General features: G+C 37.0%; 1 protein-coding gene across 1 annotated transcript; it reads right to left on the bottom strand.

The window, feature by feature from the left end:
* Positions 1–3,149: 3,149 nt before the first annotated feature.
* On the bottom strand, positions 3,150–18,660 carry LOC122293467 (DDT domain-containing protein PTM-like). Its single transcript, XM_043102044.1, has 11 exons — positions 16,563–18,660; positions 15,844–16,458; positions 13,773–14,937; positions 12,247–12,535; positions 12,025–12,149; positions 10,773–11,233; positions 7,695–7,723; positions 6,176–6,784; positions 5,746–5,957; positions 4,806–5,134; positions 3,150–3,480 (listed from the first exon to the last, which is right to left on the bottom strand). Exons 1-10 carry the CDS (start codon positions 18,263–18,265, stop codon positions 5,120–5,122), a joined length of 5,223 nt encoding a protein of 1,740 aa, XP_042957978.1. The 5' UTR covers positions 18,266–18,660; the 3' UTR covers positions 3,150–3,480; positions 4,806–5,119.
* Between the last annotated feature and the right edge of the window lie 2,160 nt (positions 18,661–20,820).

The following is a 20,820-nucleotide window of genomic DNA, read 5'->3' as shown; positions in this document are numbered from 1 at the left end:
AGACATCCAAACACCAATTAAAATCACCCATCGCAACCATCAATCTCGGATTACCCCCAATTCTCTCCCCATCCTCCCGAATCACATTAAAATCACCCAGCACCATCCACGGCTTATCATCCCACTGAACTGCTTCTAGAGACTGCCACAATTCACGTCGCTCTATATAGCTGCACTAAGCATAGACAAAAGTAATGAACAACTTCTGATTTGCAATATCGAAACAACCCGTGATCAATTGATCTGGCATATCCACAATATCTACATTAATATCCTCCTGCCATAACAGCTATATTTTACCCCCCATCGTCTCATTAGAGCAAAAATTATTGAACCCCAACATACTAGCCAACCTTAATAACTTTTCCTCCTTGCAAATGGTTCTGAGATACCAACAATTGATGTATTACACTTTGTAATCAAACTCAAGTCTCTTCCTTGACGTGCCAATACCACGCACATTCCAAACTAACAAATTTCCAATCATAAATTCAATTTAGAAGGGCGGGATAAAACCCACTGGGATTGACGCATCACAGTACCATGTTTATTCTTCGACCGACTCTGGGATTTCCGAGCATCACTCTCAGACCCATATCCCCACTCTTACGAAAACTGAATCAACGGATCCTCCTCTTCAACTTCAGAAAAATGCTGTGTCTCAACACCCACTAGACGATCCTCTCCCCTACTCTCCAAGGCTAACAATTCATTTACTACCATAGAAGATATTCCCCCCTCTCAAGCCACCGGATTACCTCCATCTAATAATAGAAAATCAACCACAGGAGAGGCAACTACCTCCTGTATGTTATCTGTTTACCATGCAAAGGACTCTCCTCCACAATTTCCCTCACCTCAACTTGCCTTCCTTTCCCCTCCACACCAACCTGAGATTCCACATTCAATTGCTCAAAATCATGCTTCTGTAACCTGTCAACCACATTCAAACACGCAGACCTCTCCCCCGATATAATTACATCGTGAACTACCCCAGCTTGCTCATCAACCATTGCTACACCATCAGCAATCACATTTTCATGGTTAAAATCATCCTCTACATTTTTATGGCCCTTCTCTAACTGCAACAACTTATCCTTTGAAGGCTGTTTTTCACGCCATATAGGCTGCCCCAAACCATGTTTCCCGCCTCCTTCCTTTCCTCTTGTCTTCTAACAATATTCTGGCCCATCCGACACACCACTTCGGTATGCCCCTAACATCTACATTTTGAACAATAAAAGCCTAATTTTTCATACTTAACACCCTGTCAAATTTTCTTGTTCGCCACCACAATCGGAAACCCTTGCACCTAATTAGCAGATAAATCCATCTCTACACATTCTTGCACCCGTCACCCGGCATCAGTCCCAAGGTATCGTCCAAATCTGCTAGCCAAAATTTGCAGGCAATCCCGACGATACAGATGCATCGGGAGGCCAGGTAAAAAGATCCACTGTGCCGCCATGGAAGGTTCCTCATGCAGATCAAAATCCTTCGTCCAACGAAAAATACAAAAACTGCACCCCTCAATAATTTGTCCTTCTCTAGCCCATCCAGGCACAAAATCCCTCTCGCTAGCCATTTGTACCAAAACATGATAATCTTCCATGAAACTAACCGTAGGGATCTCCAGAAGACCCCACCAATCTCACAGCATCAATCAAAGGCCTTGTACAAATAAACTTCAGCACCAATGCAAAAGGGAAACCCTTAGCCACCTTATTCATCTCCACCTTTGTAAAAACGAAGCCCAATTCATCGTCTACCTCCACCGGATATCTCATAGGCATCTTAAAAGCAAAGGACACAACAAACCTAACCAATGCTTGCACATACGATCTCCCTGCCTTCCCACTCTGAACACCCCCAGCATCTCCATGCTCTCCTCCCAACTGAACTTCCTCTGGCACTGGATGCACCAAAGGACCCAAGAGCGCTGCCATGGGCAAAGTCTTAGAAAGACCTAGGACGAAAACAAGCAAAATGGCTTCAAGAAATGAGGAGCCAAAAATCGCTTTTTAAAATTTTAGTAGAAATAACTTGAGTTTAGAAAAAATGTCACCTTAAAATAAAGAAAAATAATATTTACAGTTATAAAATATGCAAACACCAATACTCATTTTGAAAAGGTGACTATAAAAAACTCACATACAAAAATATTAAAAAAATTAATTTTTTAATAGTATATCACTCTTTTAAAAAGAATATATGATGATTCGCAGAACTTATGACTGTATCTAATATTACTCACAAACAAATTTATGAAAACATCATTTCAAAAGGTAACACAACATTCTTCTTCTAGGAAAATATTTGCATCTTCATATTCATTTTTCTATTAGCATATCTCCCTAAATTGGTCAGCATTAGATTATGTATCTTTAAAATTTAGCATAATTACGAATAGTATTTCTTCAAATATTGTTAGCATATATTAAGTTGATGACACATGAAATTTAAAGTTGATTTTGATACATAAAATTTATATTAAGTTGATGATACAAAGTTTTTTTTAGCATATGTTAATATTTATTGATAAAATTATAAAAAAAATAATTTTAGGAAAAAATTAAAAAAAAAAAATATTTTATCATTATTTGATTCAAAGATGCATAATCCAATGTGAGTTTTTCTTGATATGCAAAATCAATCTAAAAAATATGTAATTTTTCACATGCATATAGAGAAATCAATGCTAGTGCTCTTACTGAATTTTCCTAAAAAAATTCCTGAACATTTAACACTGAAAAAAAGATTCCCCACAAGAACAATAAATATTGTGGGATACATCGTGTGTGTATTTTCCTCATACTCGGAGTCCAAGAATTTCAACAAAAACTCCGGAAAAATAAATAAATAAATAAATCTTTTCTTTCGGGATAAATCATTCCTTGACTTTGATCTAACAGCCACAGCTGCTCAATTGAACCTCTGCATTTGAATCTAAACAAAAAATTCCACAGCCGTTCAACTCAACCTCTTCATTGATTTCTTTTCCCTGAACATCTACATTTATCTAAAAGAAAAGGATCCTATTCCCCCCAACCTCTTTGAGGATATGGTTTCACAAGAACAAGGCAGTCCTGCCTAGAAGTTGAAAGACAAAGTCTCATTCTATTAAGAAGAATCAATTAAAAAGAGGAGAATGATCTAAATATACCTTTATGATTGATGTTGTAAGAATATCGAGTATTTGATCTAAACTGCCTAACATCCCCTGAAATGAATTAATTCTACTTTTTTTGTCTACTCCTTTGCCTTTCAATTGCATCAATTTGTCAGTCCCAATTGTGGAACAAAACCTAGACCAAGTCAGTATGTTACCACAGCCCTTCCCACCTGAAAAAGAATATTAAAAAAGTTCTACAATTGAACACAGCACTGATGGGCAATCTCCATCAGGAAGAACTTAGAACCCACCCTAGCATTTTCGCCTGAATGAGCATAAATTATCCTTTTCTGAAGATCAATGAAAACCTGCAACAAGTCCAAGATATCAGAATACATTATAGATTGTCTCAGTGACCATAAAATAAGAAAATCAATAGATTTTTAAATCCAAGGCAAAATAGCTTGCATCCAAATGATAAAAATAAAATGCTTTTACAGATCTCATTCTTGATCCTTTACAATATGACATCGAAAAAAAATTTGAAATGAGAACAAAGATAATAATCCAGATATTAAACGATCCTGAAAACCGCCATAGCCCTACCTCCATCGATAAAGAAAAGGCCCCCCAAACTGAAAAATGGACACCTTGAGACCAAACGAAAAGGATAAAACCATGGAATGTAATCTTCCTATATGTATAAATATAATATTTACATATATTTCCAAAGCCTCAAGGAATTCTGGGAGAACCATGTGGCTGAATATGACATCACAGGTCAATAGTCAATAAACATAGAAGATTACCAAACTACAACTCTTGTGGAGAAAAATGAAAACATCCTAACTATAGATACAAGTACGGAGAGCTTATGATGGCACGATACTCCAGGGATGATGATTGTGTAGATTTTGAACCTCGCATGATCATATAATTCACAGATCCAACCTTAAAACAAATATATAGAAAATGTAAACGGGCAAGTTACAAATTTGACCTGAATTAGTGAAGTGGGGAACTACATCTTCAAGTATAATTGTAAGGTGAATAGTATTACATAAAACTGACTTTTTTTTTTCCCTAAAAATTTTTACAATCGACACCCTGATGCGAATATTAATTTAAATTGTCCACTCAACTCATAATCAATGAAAAAATTAGCAAATTAATGGAATGGGGTGGACAATGCAAATTGATATGCCCTAATATGTAAATTTTGATATATTAAAGAGATCCAATTATACACTGTTTATTAATTTTGACAACGATTTGGGTGTTGGAATAAACACTGCAAATGACACCAGAGCTTAGGGAAGATATTGATAAATGACCTAGGTGTTTCTGGGTTTGTATCTATAAAGCGCAACTTAAAATGCAACTCACACAGTGCACGGTACTTGATCTTATGATCTTATCTGCCACCCTATTCCATGGTGTGGAGACGCAAAAATTTACAGTGGTTTTTTCTGTCACCATTTATTCAGTTAAAAACTGTGGAGAGAAAAAGTGGCATCACTATTTGTCATAGGATCAAACATAAATGGTTCTCAAACTTTCTTTCTCTCTCTTCAACGCTTTTGGTGCGATGGATGGAAACAAATGCTTGAGCCTCAAATGAGAGAGTTAAAAACAAAATATATTTCACTGCTTTTTGTGAAGACTAATAACTTTTTCAAGGTATGAGCCATACCTCTCCTTCCTTCCTAATGCAGATCCAGTTATTCCCAGGAATGTCTCAATACACTGCTTTGCTGCCGCAACCTTCTACTTGGTCATTCTGGCTTTGCCCACTAGCATATTCGATATTTCTTTTCCTAACCTAAGAGTTCTTAGTCGAAGATCTCCAGTTATCTAGTAGTTGTAACTTTCCAAACCCACTCGTAATTATCCATTCCTTCACCTTTTTACCTGATGTGTTTCTTTACAAATAACAGGCATCCCTCTTTATCAGAAAAGATCAAAATCCACATATGCTGAAGTATTCACCCTCAAATGCCAAGAGAGTCAATTACATACGATCTGCACCAAGTAATCAAATCGCATGTAAGAAAATAGAAACACTAATTTCCCATAAAGTAAAAAATAAACCTCATTGCTTCCAATCATATTTTTCCAAGATAATAGATCAAAAGGCACTTCGAAGAGAGGTTGTCTTGTCAGTGTTTAGTAGAATCTACAAATCACCGAATACATAAAACCAAATGAATAGATAATATAAAGGCATACCATCTAAAGAACATATTAAAGAGATAATTTCTACTACCTGATGCCAGTTAAACAAAATATCATTTAATTCAAAGTTATCAACAAAATGGCATGGGAAGAACTGGTGGATTACTTCAAGTGATTTTTAATGCATGCAGAGCATACACAAACATAATGGTGGTGCATTTATCGGGGCGCATAGTTGTGGAGGTGGGTGCCAGGAGGATAAATACCTTAGTTTTGGATGTAACAGTTTGTGCAAAGGCCAAAAAAAAAAAAAAAAACAATAAAAAAGTAGTACAGATGCTCCAGAAAAATAAAAAATCTATGAATTAATAGCTGGTCCTCCAGGAAAACAATATATATATATATATTATATACATACAAGGTGCAGGCATTGGAGCCAAATTGTTCCAATAGTATACCTCACTCAATGGTGGAACAGCATTAGATACTTCTTCATTACAATCAACCACAGCATTACTTTGTGCCTCAACCAACTGTGGCACATCACTCTTCACAGCCTGAACACCGGGGCAGATAGGAGGGTCCCTTTTGCGACATACATGGCACCTAAATCCAATAAGCTTATCGATGTTCTCTGGATTAAGTCCAAAAGCATCTCCATGAAACCATTCTGCATAATAAACAGGGGATGAAAAAATATATCAGGTAGCAAAATGTATGAAAAAAGGAATTAGACAAGTCAGTCAAAAGGGTATTAGTAAAAAGCTAAAAACAATATGATTATTAACATGCATTCTGTTGCTTATCAGCATTCAAATTATTAAATATAAAAATCAAAATATCAGAGTTAACCAAGAAAGATGGGGAAGAACACTAAAAAAGAAGTACCTCCACATATTTCGCAACCAATATAATTTAATGTAGATGCACAACCCACTTCACAACAAAGATGGCATTTGCGATGATCAAGAATTACTGACAGTCTTTCAGAAGAGGCAAGAATATTTTTCTCCCTAAAATGCATTACTCGTTCATCATTTGGCTTCCTAGACAACAGAAGACCATTGAGCCAGTAACTATGGTAAACATCTGTTCTCTTCTTCCGCCAAGAAGTAACTCTCTTTGGTTTCTTATATGCTGTTTTCTTGGATTTGATCTGCTTCACTTTCTTGCGTCCACGCTTTTTATTTGGCAGTGACAAGCATTTAGCTTTCCTAGGTGAACGACGTAGAGGCATGACAGCTGGAGTTTTTTTACTGTTTTGTGATTGTTTGTGTCCACCCTTCGAGGCCTTTTTGCATTTCAGTCTCACTGACCTGCAATCTTTTGAGGCTTTTTTATTTTTCAGTGACATTAGTTTCCCTCCTTTTGTGCCAGTTTTCCCTCTTTTTGCATCAATCTTGGCACGCATCCCATCCTGGCATTGGTGGCATGTAAATGTACACTCAGCAGTGATGGCCCCAGCAGACTTCCTGGCATGCCTTTTATGAAAATATTCTGAAATAGGATGATGATCAGGTACCAAACTCAAAATGTATAAAGGAACTACGTGACAAACACCAACCTTCAAGCAACTGATTAACAATCAATCACCTAATAACCTCAAGAATATATCTCCCTTCCTTTTTCCTCATTTTTTCTAATGAGTTTTAATACTTGCAAGCCTGCTATGTCAATATACCACTTGTTGGACCCTTTATAGTTATAAAAAAATTTAAAACACCAGTATGTTTTCATCATTGTGGGGCCCACTTCAATGGTGTGATGAGTGCGTAAAAACAAAGCTTGCATTTTTTTGTTTTTTTGGTTGTTGTTGTGCCAGGGGAGGATGGGGTGTCAATAGCAAGAATTCCACAAAACTCCAGTATCAACAGTAATTTTCTTCAAAACTCAGCATAATTATTCAAAGAATGTCAGGGCACAGAAGAAGGAACACAGACTGTGTTGTAACATTGAATGTTTACTAGGTAACTACAAAATAGATATCCCAATGATTCTTGTTTACATTTTGAGATAGCCACTGTCCTCCTTGGCCAACTCCGGAACCATAACAATCAAGTGGTATATGAAGTAGCACATTGCTAAGCGTGGTCACATATACATCAACAACTACAGAATAAAGGATGGAAAAGGGTGATTTCTATTAGTACATTACACGAGACAAGTATAAAATTGGAAGAAATAAAAGTATACAATACAGAACAAAGAATATTAGGGCAACATATATTTTGATAAAAAAGACTATTCACAAACACATCGATAACTACTAATCAAAACATATATAAGCAGCAACTACCAAAAAATAAAATGAAAAAAAAAACTAATATTTTAAATAAATTGTTTATAAACAGCATGACAAATGAATTAAGTACAAAAGAAAAGGCCTTATGAGAAGTCGCAAACTCACCTTTGCAGTACTGGCAGCTCACAGCCTCCCTGCCAATATTAAAAACATAAAATGGATGAATAAAAAAGGAAACAAGAAAAAATGAAGTCAATAACGATATATAAAAAAATGAAAAATTATGCTGGAAGCCTGGAAGTGATAAAATGTTTAATAAGATGACAGTATGCATGAACAAATATTTAAATGTATCTCTTGTATACACCCTATATGATTGGATAGCACCCTTATATCATTAAAATAATTTACCTTTTATGGGAAACAAGGGGTTGGGGTTGGGGTTGGGGTTGGGGAGGTGTGTTCCATTCCAATTCGGGCTTGGTGTATTTTGGGTAGTTTTTCACAGGCTTTTTAAGTCATTAGTGGCTCTCTAGTATGGGCTAGGTGTTTTCTTGTATACGTCCAGTGTACTTGGTTACTCCTATTGATATATATAATATTTTTACTTATCAAAAAAAAAAATTACCTTATCAGAAAGAAATAATCAATGAATATCGTAAGCCAATTTAGCACAGGTGGAATTATAGTCGAGCCAAGTCTAGGAAAATATTGAACATTCAAGCTTTATTCGTTCAATTTCTATTCGAACATGAGCTGAGCTCAATCTCATCATTAGCTCTTAAAAATTATACTAGTGCCATTGCAACACTTGAGTGGCTACTCTAATAAAATAACTCAATTCTAAAATTATTAGTCATGTTCTGTTTTAATAGTGTTCTGTTTTAGTAGTGTTCTGTTATAGCTTGTATTTAGGTGTATTCTCTTGTATACTTCCTGTGTACTTGAGCTATGCCTATTTACTTGGAATAAAATTCCCTTATTAACTATCCCAAAAAAAAATTAAAAATAAATAAATAAAAAATCAATAGGAACCTCAAAATCTTGACTGACAGCACAACCTATAAGCTACTCTGTTCTTTTTATCTCACTATCCCATAGTACCTAATGCCAGCCAACAAACCTGCATGAGACATTCAGAATTGTAGGACACATGGACATTTAAAATGAAGGTCAAAAGTGTGATTGACGTCTGGGGATCAGAGAAACTAAAGTTCAGTAACTATTCAGAACAGCCTGCTGAGATGGAAATTGATTTTAAAAATCATAAATTGCTTTCACAGCATAGGAAATGAAGAAAAGATTTTACCAGGAAAGAAGATTTCGAGGATAAAAGAAGTGGATAGAAATATACCAAGGTCCTCAAGCTCACAAACACAAGTAGAACAAGTTATTGAGGTCAGCCTTAATTTTCCCCAGGCATTGGGAAGTGGGGATTTGGCCCCAGATCTCACCCAAGAGGTCACATGGTCAAACCATTATATATAGCCCTACAAAGGTTTCAGAGATTCCAAGCATGGAAATGAGTGATTAGCCATGTCAAGGCATCCTTCAGATAGACTCCGCAGCAACTAAAAACTGGCCAAAGTTGTTCAATCCCACTGCTTTTGCTATGTGTTTTTTCCTAAGAAATCATCCTTTTCACTTAGTTCTACTTGTTTACCCCAACATACCGATGGGGTGGATTGAACAACCAACATAAAACCCTGAAGTGACCACATGTACTACAAAACAAAAACACAGGCTATCAAGGAATTTCACATTTAAAACCTTCAAAGAGATGAGTTTCTAACTAAAAACCTAATCATACTTAGTGCCAAGAGTGCAGGGCAAGAGCGTGGGGCACATTCACAAAAGGGTGGCACTACAGCCACTGAGAATCCCCACCGAGGGATTCTACCAACAAGGCAAACTGCTTTTTTTATTTTTTTTATATACATGTTTTTTTACATACTTCGAAATGTTTTTTAAAAATTCACAACAGCAATAAAAAAAACATACTTAATCACTAATAAAAAAAAATACACTTAATCACTAAATAAAAAAAAACAAAAAAAACTATCCTGAGAAATGCTCAGGACCCATTATCGGGATCCCAAGCATTTCCCTTCACAAAATATGTAATAAATTTTAAATATTATGTTTCTGCAAAGAAACCTCTGGATATATTTGCTTTTTCACCGGAAGCGATTTCGAGCAATAGTGAAATCTATTCACTTTTTAAAATTGTTTTAACTGAAATACTTCTACTAATTTAGTCTTTTGATAAGTAATAAATTTTTTAAAAATTACAAAAAGGCATAGCCCAAGTACATAGGAAGTATTTACCTATAAAAAAAAGTACATATGAAATATTTTAAAAACTATATATATATACTTCGGTTGGTCTAGTCTAGTCCAAAAAACCACACCCCTAGACCGCACCGAAAACCGAAATTCTAACGTATATATAGACCGGACTGGACCGATATACTTATCGGTCTGGTCCAGTCCAGTCTGGTCGGGTTTTCCGTTCTGGACCAAATAACTTAAACCCCTAAGTGGAACACCCAACCATAATTCTCCTAAGTTATTATCATTCCATCAGTGTAGCACCTAAACATTTTAACTTATTGCAACTTTTCTACTATTTAACTTGCCGCTGGTTATAAGGATAACTAATTTTATGGATGTTCATTTTTTTTCTTTCTTAACATATGAAAGAACCCTTTGTCCCACAAATCCCATACCCACCCTTACAAGTATGGAACGTGTCACATGCTATAAATCTGTGTGCGCGCTTTATTCTAATTTTTCTATTCTTAGTATTCGAGTTCTTTCGGCATGATTTATTATTTATTATTTCTTATCTTGCTATATGATTCAATATGTGCATTGACTAAAAGTACAAAAGGCACAACTAAGGTACACAAGATGTATAAAAGAGGAACACTTATCTAGAAGTAGAAAAGGATAAAAGAAAATCATGAAGGCTAAGCCCATTAATGTCAATTGTAGCTATCAAGAGGAAGAAAGTATTGAAAAGAAAGTACTGAGCTCCTCTAATGTCCGTTCTCAATCCTCAAAATTTCTATCATTTTTCTCCCTCCAAATAATTTTATCTCAAAATTGAATGATATATATATGATATCCTAACATCAAGGTTCCAAAGCAGAAGAATCGAGTGCAGAGAAAGAAATTCATAAGCAGCAAAACGTATGTGTGTGTGTGCGCGCGCTGCGCAATACAATGAATATTTAATACCTGATCAGCACATCTTTATTGCAGTGCTGACACTGATAATACTCAGATCTTTGCGCTTTTGAAAACAAATACAAAAATCCCCTTTTCTGGGGGGATCTCTTTTTTACTCTACCAATCTCAAGAAGCTTTGCAGATTTCATCTCATTAGATTTGCGGGCAATTCTTTTCTCCTCAAAATTTTTCAAAAGATGCAATGGAATAAAACATTCGGCCAACCAATATTTCTTCTTTTCACTAGAGGATTCTTCCACCAGAGACCCATGTCTTTTAACAATGTCAGGGATAGCTCTTCTCTTGCCAAAATCAAGAAGGTACTTCACCACTTCCCCTTCAGTGCACTTCCTTCTGACAATAACTTTCTTAAAAAGCCTGATTGATTTTCTAGATTCCTTGTCCATTGCAAGGAGAGGATGTGTGTTTTCAATGTCATCCCACTTAATGTTCAAATCAAGCTCTCTAACCTGTAAACATGACATAAATTAGTGGACTGAAAATTTCATTTCATAAGGTAGCAGATTCATGAACAGATATAAGCTAGATCTAAAAACATTAGGCTTGGCAATTAATATTATTTGCACTCATGCTCTTATTTCTAAGAGCATACCAGATATCATGTAACACTGCAGATATACTGTAATATCCTAAATTCAGTATGATGGTATTGAATGGCCCAATACCCCAGATTCAGTATGAAATGGTAATAAACGAGATACAACATTGCCTGAGAGGGAGAAGTTCTTGCGGTTTATAATGATTTTGAAGTGCTCTGGCCATAACATTGATCATACATTTTAGAGTAAAAACCCAGATGTAGCTTGGTTTTTCCTTGGGTTGTATCTATACTCTTAGCATCATATGCACGGTGCCCATTCCAGCCAAATCCAAAGCTACATGACTATTACTTTCCATTTTGATACATTTAATATTTCTTGCAAAATAGATCAGTACAAAAAATACAAACAAAATTTCAAAAGTAGCCAAATTGAGAGATCTAAAACAAATGACTTTCACATGTCAAGTCATACAACTTAGTTGCATAAAGAGAAGATTTAGGCAATAATGGTCCAGAAAGGGTATCACCAGATTAGACTGATATATTCTTCAATCGAACTAAGTATGTAAATCCCACCTTGATTTCGCCTCTAAAGGTAATAGAAGTGCAGAAATGCAGGTACATCAAATCAAAAAACAAAGGCCATTGCAGCTCATAAACATCTGATACTAAATAAAATTGAACTGCTGGGAAATATACCTGGTAAGCAAGCTGCTCTACACTAGATGCCGTCTCAACAGCAGCTCGCCAAGCAACAAATCTGCTTCTCTTTGCATATTCTGAATTCTCAGGATATAATATGCCTGGTATCTTTGTGCAGCCAGCTGCAGAATATTAAACTTCAAACAAATTCAGAATAATCATTGAGTTTAAACAATCTAACTCCAATTACATACTAGAAAGAGAAGACAATATGCAGACCTTGTCTGGCAGCCTTGGAAGCCAAGGAGCAAGGCAGAACCTTCCAATTAAACACCTGACGAGAAAGCCTACCACCCCTCCACCAGAATATACCCAATCCACTAGCAGCATTTGAAGAAGGATTGGACTCAGGTTCTGAAGACCTAACCCTCTTTCGGCTAATCCCTTGTTTTGAGGATGCACGCATTGAACTTATTACAACATGAGAAGCTGAACCCATGGTAACAGCAGAATCCACCTGTCTTGACCACTCAGTTGAGAGTGCAAGAGGATGCAAATTTGATTCCAACTGCAGACATTCCATGACAACATAAATTACCCCAACAGTATCATAGAATGAAACCAAATAGCTTTTGAATTATCAGAGTCGGAAGATACTGTTAGGTTACAATTTGGACCAAATTCAAACCAAGGACAGAATAACCCAACCAAGTAACTGTGATACCCCATATGATAAAGATAAGGGTAGATGATGTATAAGATCCCACATTTCTTTGGAAGGAAAAATTATTGCTCTTTATAGGGTTCCAATGGGACTCTAATTGTATCATTGACTAGTCCTTTTGGAGTATAGGACATATTGTTTGGGACTTCCATTGGAGCGTTACAAATAGTATCAGAGCCTATCCCAACCAGAAATATGAGACTTGAGCCATGCTACCTATGATGAACTGGCCCGACAAGGAAGTCGGGAATTTAAGAGAGGGAGATTGTGATACCCCATATGATAAGGATAAGGGTAGGTAGTGTATGAGATCCCACATTGCTTAGGAAGAAGAAGTTTTTGCTCTTTATAGGGTTCCAATGGGACTCTAATTGTATCATTGGCTAGTCATTTTGGAGTATAGGTCATGTGGTTTGGGCCTTCCATTGAAGCATTACAGTAACAGACAATGAAAACCTGGATTACCACTTGCTTAGTTGCTTAGTGGAATTTGGAATGTTCAAAACTGAAACCAAGTGACCCACCCAACACAACAATATTGGTTCAAATCGCACCAAGATTTTATGACACCAACCTAAGCAGAAAACTAGCCAAAAACAAAAAGACAAAGTAACCATCTGCTAAAAACCCAATTGACGCAACCCTGCAACCTACTACCCCCACCCTTTTCCATTGCCCCCTAAGTCTTGGGGCAAGAACCAAGGACCCAATAAAAGGAAGGCAAATACACCTCTCCAATCCCCAAAGGAAAATATGGCCCACGTGAAAAAGCAGCATGCAAATGAGATAGCTTCAGCCTAAAGGGACAGAAGCCAGAAGAAATTTTGAAAATAGGGTTCAAAAGTCTAAGACTACATTTGAAATTTGAAGATGCATATATTCAGTCAAACTGAACCCCAGTATGTCAGGCCCAGCAAATTTATAATGAAGTTGCACCATGGATATTTTTTTCATAATTAATTGAATATTTCATTCAAAACTGGCAAGGGCACAGCCCAAGTATGAGTTGCATGGCAAATATTCAGATTGACAACCCATGTTTGATTGTCTAATACAGAGAGAAAATGAAAAAGATACTTACTGTGAGCAATAAATTTTTAATGGACACTAGATCAGAAGACTTCAGAATACTTTTATGCCAGTACTTGATATGATGTTGGTTCAGCCATGGACCCAACAAAAGCCCTTGCAGACGATCTTCAATGGAGAGAATATGACACATGACATCTACAAGATGGCCTCTCCTGTTCTTTTTTGATTGAAGACCAAAGACATCATTTTTAACACCTTCCTGAACAGGCCCCAAATACATTTTAAACAAGCAATCTCTTTCATCAGTTGGATTTTTACATGAAAAACACCATCCACACTTCTCTTTCCTTACATCTACATTTAGTCTCTGAATATTTGGCCAACAAAACTTGTTATACTTTTTCAAAATGGCCTTCATTTGTGCTGAAATTATATCATCCTCAGACAATATTGAGTTTTCATTGACTTTCTCTGATGATTTATGTATCAAGTCCTCTACAACTAATGAGGCAGTTTGTGCAAAACTGTAGTAGTTCATATAGCCAATCCCACAATTTGCTTGTGATGGGTCCCCTTTTCTAGTGGTTATAGCAAACGTGTAATGCTGAGGATCTGCAGATTCCATAGCATTTTCTAGTCTGACAGCCATGCTGGCAGACTTCAGAGAACTGTCTCCCAAACGTGGGCGCTTTATGGGTACTTGGGACAGAGCTAAGAATTCAGCAGATCTATTTGAGTCATGGGACCCAAAATTTTGATAATTCGGAATATCTGCATTTGATTGTGTGGCTCCAGCTGATCCTTCTAAAGTTATATATGGACTTTCGGTAGCAATCACAGAACCTATGAAGCTCACAGGTTTTGAAAGCTCACTGCCAAGATGACCATAGCATCCACTAATAGAGGTTTCATCCACTTTTCTTACATCATCAGTCTCATTATTAACTGTATTTGTTTCTGAAGATGTCAGTGGTGCCGAGGGCATTAAACAAGCCAGGTTTTGCTTCTTAGTAAGAATGTTTGAGCATATAGAATGGTTCAGCGGGTCAAAATTACTAGCTTCATTCAAGTTCAAAGGGATTTCCCAGTGCTTGTAGATAGCCATCAATATACCACTATAGAAAACATCTGAAGCCTTTAAAACCTCAATAACAACATTCAGATCATTCCTGTGGTAGTAACTGAAAGTGGACTCAGTGTCACATGACTCTGACCTGCAAGTTTAAAATCCATACTTTAACAGAGGAACATATCCCAATTCAAATGAGGGTAAGAAATTGTTCATCAGGAAACATATATTAATGATCAGGAGGAGAAGAAGATGCACTGCATTAGAGTAATGCTTGACAAAGAAGAAAATGAAGTATACTTGCTTAAAGAAAAAATAAAATAAAATTCCTTCTCTAACATAATTAATATATTTTGATTTTCAGACCAAAACTACCATTCTTCATTTAATTTTCTTTTTCTTCTAAAAACAGCATGGTCAACACCACCCACCTAAGGACCAAAGCAATCAGTTCAATTGAAATCTAAAACTAAATTAGGTGGCCACTCTGTGTTTAAATCCAAACAACGAAAAAGGGCAAAAAATAAAAAAAAAAAACTAGCCCACATTATCGTGGCCTCTGAAGAACAATGGAAACCTTACAGCTGAAAAAAGTAAACTGATAACCTTGTAGAAGTCCTTTTAGTTTAGTTCCTTGGAATCAACTGGCTCTTGATAACTAACTAATTTCTCATAGCCCTAATCCAAACTAATTGCAGATACATGGATTATTTTCTTTGCATACGTCTCATAAGTGCAAGATTCACGTGTATTTTTCTTTTCATAGGTAATAAGAGAATTTTTTTTATATGTCTCATAATTGCAAGATACACGTGTATAATAACACCACATGTTTACATTAGCAGTGTCACTACAAACACCATTCCTTTTCCCATTGGCATAAACTATCCTTAATAATTTCTGTAACCCCTTAGCGTTTTATGAGAAGGATTTAATAGCAGATGATTACGGAATTCAATATAAAGGTAAGTGACTCATCATATGAATTAGAATGATTATTAGTAATAGCAGTACACAAGTTGCAATCATATTCACATAATAACCAACTTACACCAACAAGTAACCACTGCTGCTAAAATATAGCCGACCATGAGGATCAATTCCAATTAACTCTGCTCCCCGCAGTGACATCCGTGGTTTCATCCAAGGCTTATGTCTTTCGATTGCACATTCAGGGCAGTACCAGTCACCCTCTGGCAAAAGATCACTTCGGATTCCTACACACCTTGAATGGTATGCAGCAGGACAACCGTCACAGCAAATTAAGCTTCCATCCATCTTACAAAGGCAGCAATCATCACTATTCCAGTCAGTGGTGTCCTCCACAATATCCTCAGTCAAGCAAGGGCCACCAGAAACATCTATGGTAACCTTCCTTTTCTTGCAAACATCAAGTTTCATACTCCGATCAACAACCATATCAGGCTCAGCTGCCAAAGATCTTCTATTAAGCTCAGACCTTATAGCTTCCACTTCAATCATATCATCAGACAGACACCGAAGTACCTCAACCTTTAAATAAACAGGTTGTTTGTAGTAGTCACTTCTGAATAGCTTTACGTGACTAATATCAAAACCAGGTTTCAATTCTGAACCATGAATCAGTAGATACTCGGCCATAAAAATGGGCCATGTCATTAAGTCTAGCAAATCCCAGTCAAGACTCCTACACAAAAATTTGCATAGAAAATGTTAAGTACTAACATAATTTTTTTAAAAAATAAAAATTACTTTAGAAGGAAATAGCATAAGGGAGAGAGAAAATGATACCTTAAGCAGTTAGAAGCAGACTCAGAACCTTCATTTGAAAGGTACTCCAAATGCTTCCTCAGAGTTTGTAAGATAGAAACATGAATGCAATCAAACAATGTACTAGGAGAATCGCACTTCAGTGCCTCTACAAAATCCTCCAACTCAAAGGGACTCAAGAATAGCAAAGTACTAAACGATCTTAAACACGCATAGACAGAAAAAAGGTCAATAATGGGAATGTCGTCTAAATTCAAATTTTGCGAAGAAGGGGGTAGCTGTGGCTTTGGAGGAAGAACACTGGACTTTTCAGATGCTTCAAAACTTGAAATTGCCGTAATTTCCTCTGTTACAGCACTAACTGCAGGGGACAACAATGGATCATCGACAGTACATGCAACACGATTCTGAGAAGACCCCCTGCGAGTACTCCTTCTCAAAACTGGATCTGTGGCTGATCTCAAATTATCTGACAGTCTTCTTCTTTTTCTACGGCTACTTCCTTTTATGCATGGAGGGCCCTGATGACAAACTGTGACACCAGCCTCAGAAAGACCATCCTCCAACTGGACTTCCATGGAACTACAATCCTTAATGCAGCTATCACCCAAACCACCGAGAGAACGATGGACTTCCGGATATCCACTATAAACGCTAATTTCCTGCTCAACTCCTTCAGCAAACACTAAAGGTGCATCTCTGGCTGCAGGCTCAAGGGACCCACTGATATCTTGCGACAAATTACCATTATTAATATCTAAATTAAGTTTATCCAAATAGTCCCCATTTACGCTACCATCTACGTTGAATTTTTCTTCAACATCTCCAGTACCCTCTTTCTTTAGGGTTACTTCGACCAACTTAGAAGTATTACTAGCCCTAAATTCTACTACACTGTCACCATCACCATCCGTATCCTTAATTTCCTCATAAATGTCCAAATTCAAATCGAAATCACGTTTCCTCTTCTGGGTTCCCAAAGCCGAACAACCCAAAGAACTCTGAGTCAAATTCTCGTCAAAATCACCATTCACGTCTAAATTCAAATCAATACAATCCCTTTTCCTCAGATTTTCCTGAGACTTAACATGTGCATCACACCCATCATTCAAATCCTCCTCCTCGTTTAAATTAAACCCAGAATTCAAATCAAACCCGTCGTTCAAATTATCATTTGTATCTGCTTTTCCACAAACAGAAACACTCGCTTCCAAATCCTGCCCAAACCCGCTTTCGTTTTCTGGGGTTTCTTTGACGTTAACAATTGAATTCCGGTTGACCTCCACACTTTCTCTCAAATTCCCTCCAAAACTACGTCCCATTTCCAAAATCCCTTCAAACCCGTCATTTGAATTACCATTTCCCGGAAAATTCCCAGTCGTCCCCAAAGTTTCATTCAAATTCCCTTCAAGCCCATTATTTAAATAAACAGTATCTAAATTACCTGACTCGTTTCGAACCTCGCGCTTCCTCTCCATACGTAGCCGCTTTTTGGGCTTCCGACCGAGCAGCGGCTTCTCGTGAGCCAATTGACCGGCGGCGGTAGCGGCTTCTTCTCCACCCTCGAAGAGCGAAGCCAGTTCGGCGAACTCCAGCTCCTCGAAATCTCCGTCCTCGTAGAGGATCTCGAAGAACCCAGAGGAAGCGTCGTAGGATCTCACGGTCCCGGAGAATACCCCGAAGCCCTCGAACACTTTCTTCACGGCCCTACCCACGAACTCCATTGAAGATGTTTGTCGCTTTTTTTTATCTGTGCGAAAGCAACCTACCCAATTAAAGATGTTTCTCGCTTCCCTCCCTCAAGAATTGCCTTTTAGGCACAGAGCGTGTCTCTCTCTCTCTAGAAACGCTTTTGACGTGCACAGAGAGAGAGAGAGAAGGTGGGTGGCAACGGCCTTGGGCAAGACAGGAGGAATGCGACTTTCTCTTCTGTACAAGTACAAGTTGGTAAAATGAACTAATACCGGGAGAGAGAGAGAGAGAGAGAGAGAGAGAGAGAGAGGTCGGAGAAATATCAGTACGGCGGGACGCGATTAGATTGTCATTTGGAAGGGAAATCAGGGAGAAAGAATCAAACTGTAAAAAGTGTTTTGGTAGGTGGGTGGGAATTCGGGGAACGGAAGATCACGATCATTATTTATTTAAATTTATTAATTTTTTAATCTTTTATTACATATATATTTTTATTTACCACCATTTTCTCTGCATGGACCAATCTGTGGCAACTCTCGTCTACCCCCGGAACATGAAAATAAACAATAAAAACGAAAAGCCCTCTGTATGGGCAAATCTGTGGCACTTTCTGAGTAATCTTAACCACTTTACGTTAACCAAAATATTGGTTTGAATTCGTTATTAATAGAGTTAGGATGCATGATTATGTCTAAAGTTGCGTTATAGTACTCTTTGGCCATCAAGAATTTTCATCTTAAATACAAAATTTTCATCTCATTATTACAATATTTTCAAATTCTCATACAAAATATAATAAATAATTTAACTTTTTCTCTACTTTTTCAAATCTCAAAATAATAATAATATTAAAATATAATATTTTAATATTTAATCTTAAAATTAAAAATTCTCATCTGAGAAATCTCAGTGATCAAGCAGAACAAAATTAGAAGTTGGAGTACTTCTTTTCTTAGAGATTTAAGACCAATCCTAATATATCATACTCTTCCTCTCATAAGAATTCTTTAAGCCCTTATGAAGTGAGGGTAGATTATGGGATATAATAGCTTGAATTAGTATGAAAATCAAATTATTTTCTTTTAGATTATGCTTTGATACTTACCCATTTAAGGTTTATCCTTTCCCTTAATTTCTCAGATTATACTTTGTAATGAAAGAAAAGATGGTCCTTTCCCTTAATTTCTCAGATTATACTTTGTAATGAAAGAAAAGATGGAAAGAATAGGTTGCGTAAATGTTTTGGACTATACACTTATAAGGCAATGCACATAGCTAAGAATATCTCTTGCAATATCATTTCCTGATTAACCGCTTGCAATGTCTTTTTCTTAATTATCAACAGTTAAGTTAAACTTCCTTCTAATTCTTGATTATTCGCCGATCAAGGGATGATGTCTTTATTGTTTCTTAATGTACTAACCTTGCCGTAAGTGCCATGCCAATTCCGGCACAATATATGCCTGAGTGATTGCTAGTAGGCCTACAACTCAGCCTAGAACAATCGGGTTTGTACCGACTTGACCCAAAATGTGTCCAACTAAAGAGCCAACCCGATCCAATCAAAATAAAACCAGGTTGGACCCGTATGATCCAATGGGGAAAGCAGTGAAGAAGAAACTTGTTCCTTCTCAGTTCTTGCTTTTCTTAAATAGGTTATTGGAATATATTTGTACCATTTCTTCAATCACAAAGCAGTATGAGAAATGGATTCTTCCAGAGTTGGCCTTTGAAGCCTGAAGGCGACCTTATTTCATGAAATGAGAAAAATGGATCTATCTGCCAATATATAAATATATATATATATATGTATGTATATACATAATCAACCCAAGTTACATCAGGAATTCGCGATTTTTGCAAGCAGGAGATCCGATTAAATTGGTCTCTCTCTCTCTCTCTCTCTCTCTCTCTCTCTCTCTCTCTCTCTCTCTCTCTCTCTCTCTCTCTCTCTCTCTCTCTCTCTCTCTCTCTCTCTCTCTCTCGTATTTTTGAAAGGGAGGAGGAAGAGAAGTTGGAACTCCTCCACCCTAAGCCAAGGGAGGACTACCACAACACCATCTTCCTTGTTCCCACTAGGCACCCTTGTGGAGATCAGCTCACATGACACCTGATTTGTGGGCTCCTGGTATGCCGGCACAGTCCTCAGTTCCAACCAGAGCAAATACTTCATTCAATACTCCTAGTGGGCGATCACATGGATGCACTTGAATGATGGCTGTAGAATGGCTTTAGAAAAATCTCTGGCAATCGACCACCCTTTCTGGAAGGCATGAGTGAGAATCTGACAACTGAACAACTTGTATTTTTGAAAGGAGAACTGAAGATAAGTGTGATTTATCCCGAACAAGTTGAAACCAAAATATAAACCCGTTGACTAGTCAGGTTGGAGACTCGATTAGAAATAACCTGATAAGATACAAGTCGGGTTGAGCCATTTTAATCGGTTCCAACAAATTTTCGGGTCATATGCATAGCCCTAATTGCCAGCTAGCTTGCCATATGTAGCTGACTTGCTATCATGAACATGTTAAGTTGTAAATTGAGTAAGTATTTTCACATCCCAGCAAGCTAACAAGTGGGAGGC

The sequence above is a fragment of the Carya illinoinensis genome, chromosome 14, assembly GCF_018687715.1.
Source record: "Carya illinoinensis cultivar Pawnee chromosome 14, C.illinoinensisPawnee_v1, whole genome shotgun sequence".
In the NCBI taxonomy this organism is placed as follows: Eukaryota; Viridiplantae; Streptophyta; class Magnoliopsida; order Fagales; family Juglandaceae; genus Carya; species Carya illinoinensis.
The sequence above is the reverse complement of the archived record's forward strand: the minus strand, read 5'-3'. Positions and strand labels throughout refer to the sequence as shown.

Coding starts and splice junctions, on each gene's coding strand:
- LOC122293467 (XM_043102044.1), bottom strand. CDS start 18,265: ATGGAGTTCGTGGGTAGGGCCGTGAAGAAAGTGTTCGAGGGCTTCGGG. Junction 14,938..15,843: donor AGCAGTGGTTACTTGTTGGT/GTAAGTTGGTTA, acceptor TTAAACTTGCAG/GTCAGAGTCATGTGACACTG. Junction 7,724..10,772: donor AATAAAGATGTGCTGATCAG/GTATTAAATATT, acceptor TAATATTGGCAG/GGAGGCTGTGAGCTGCCAGT.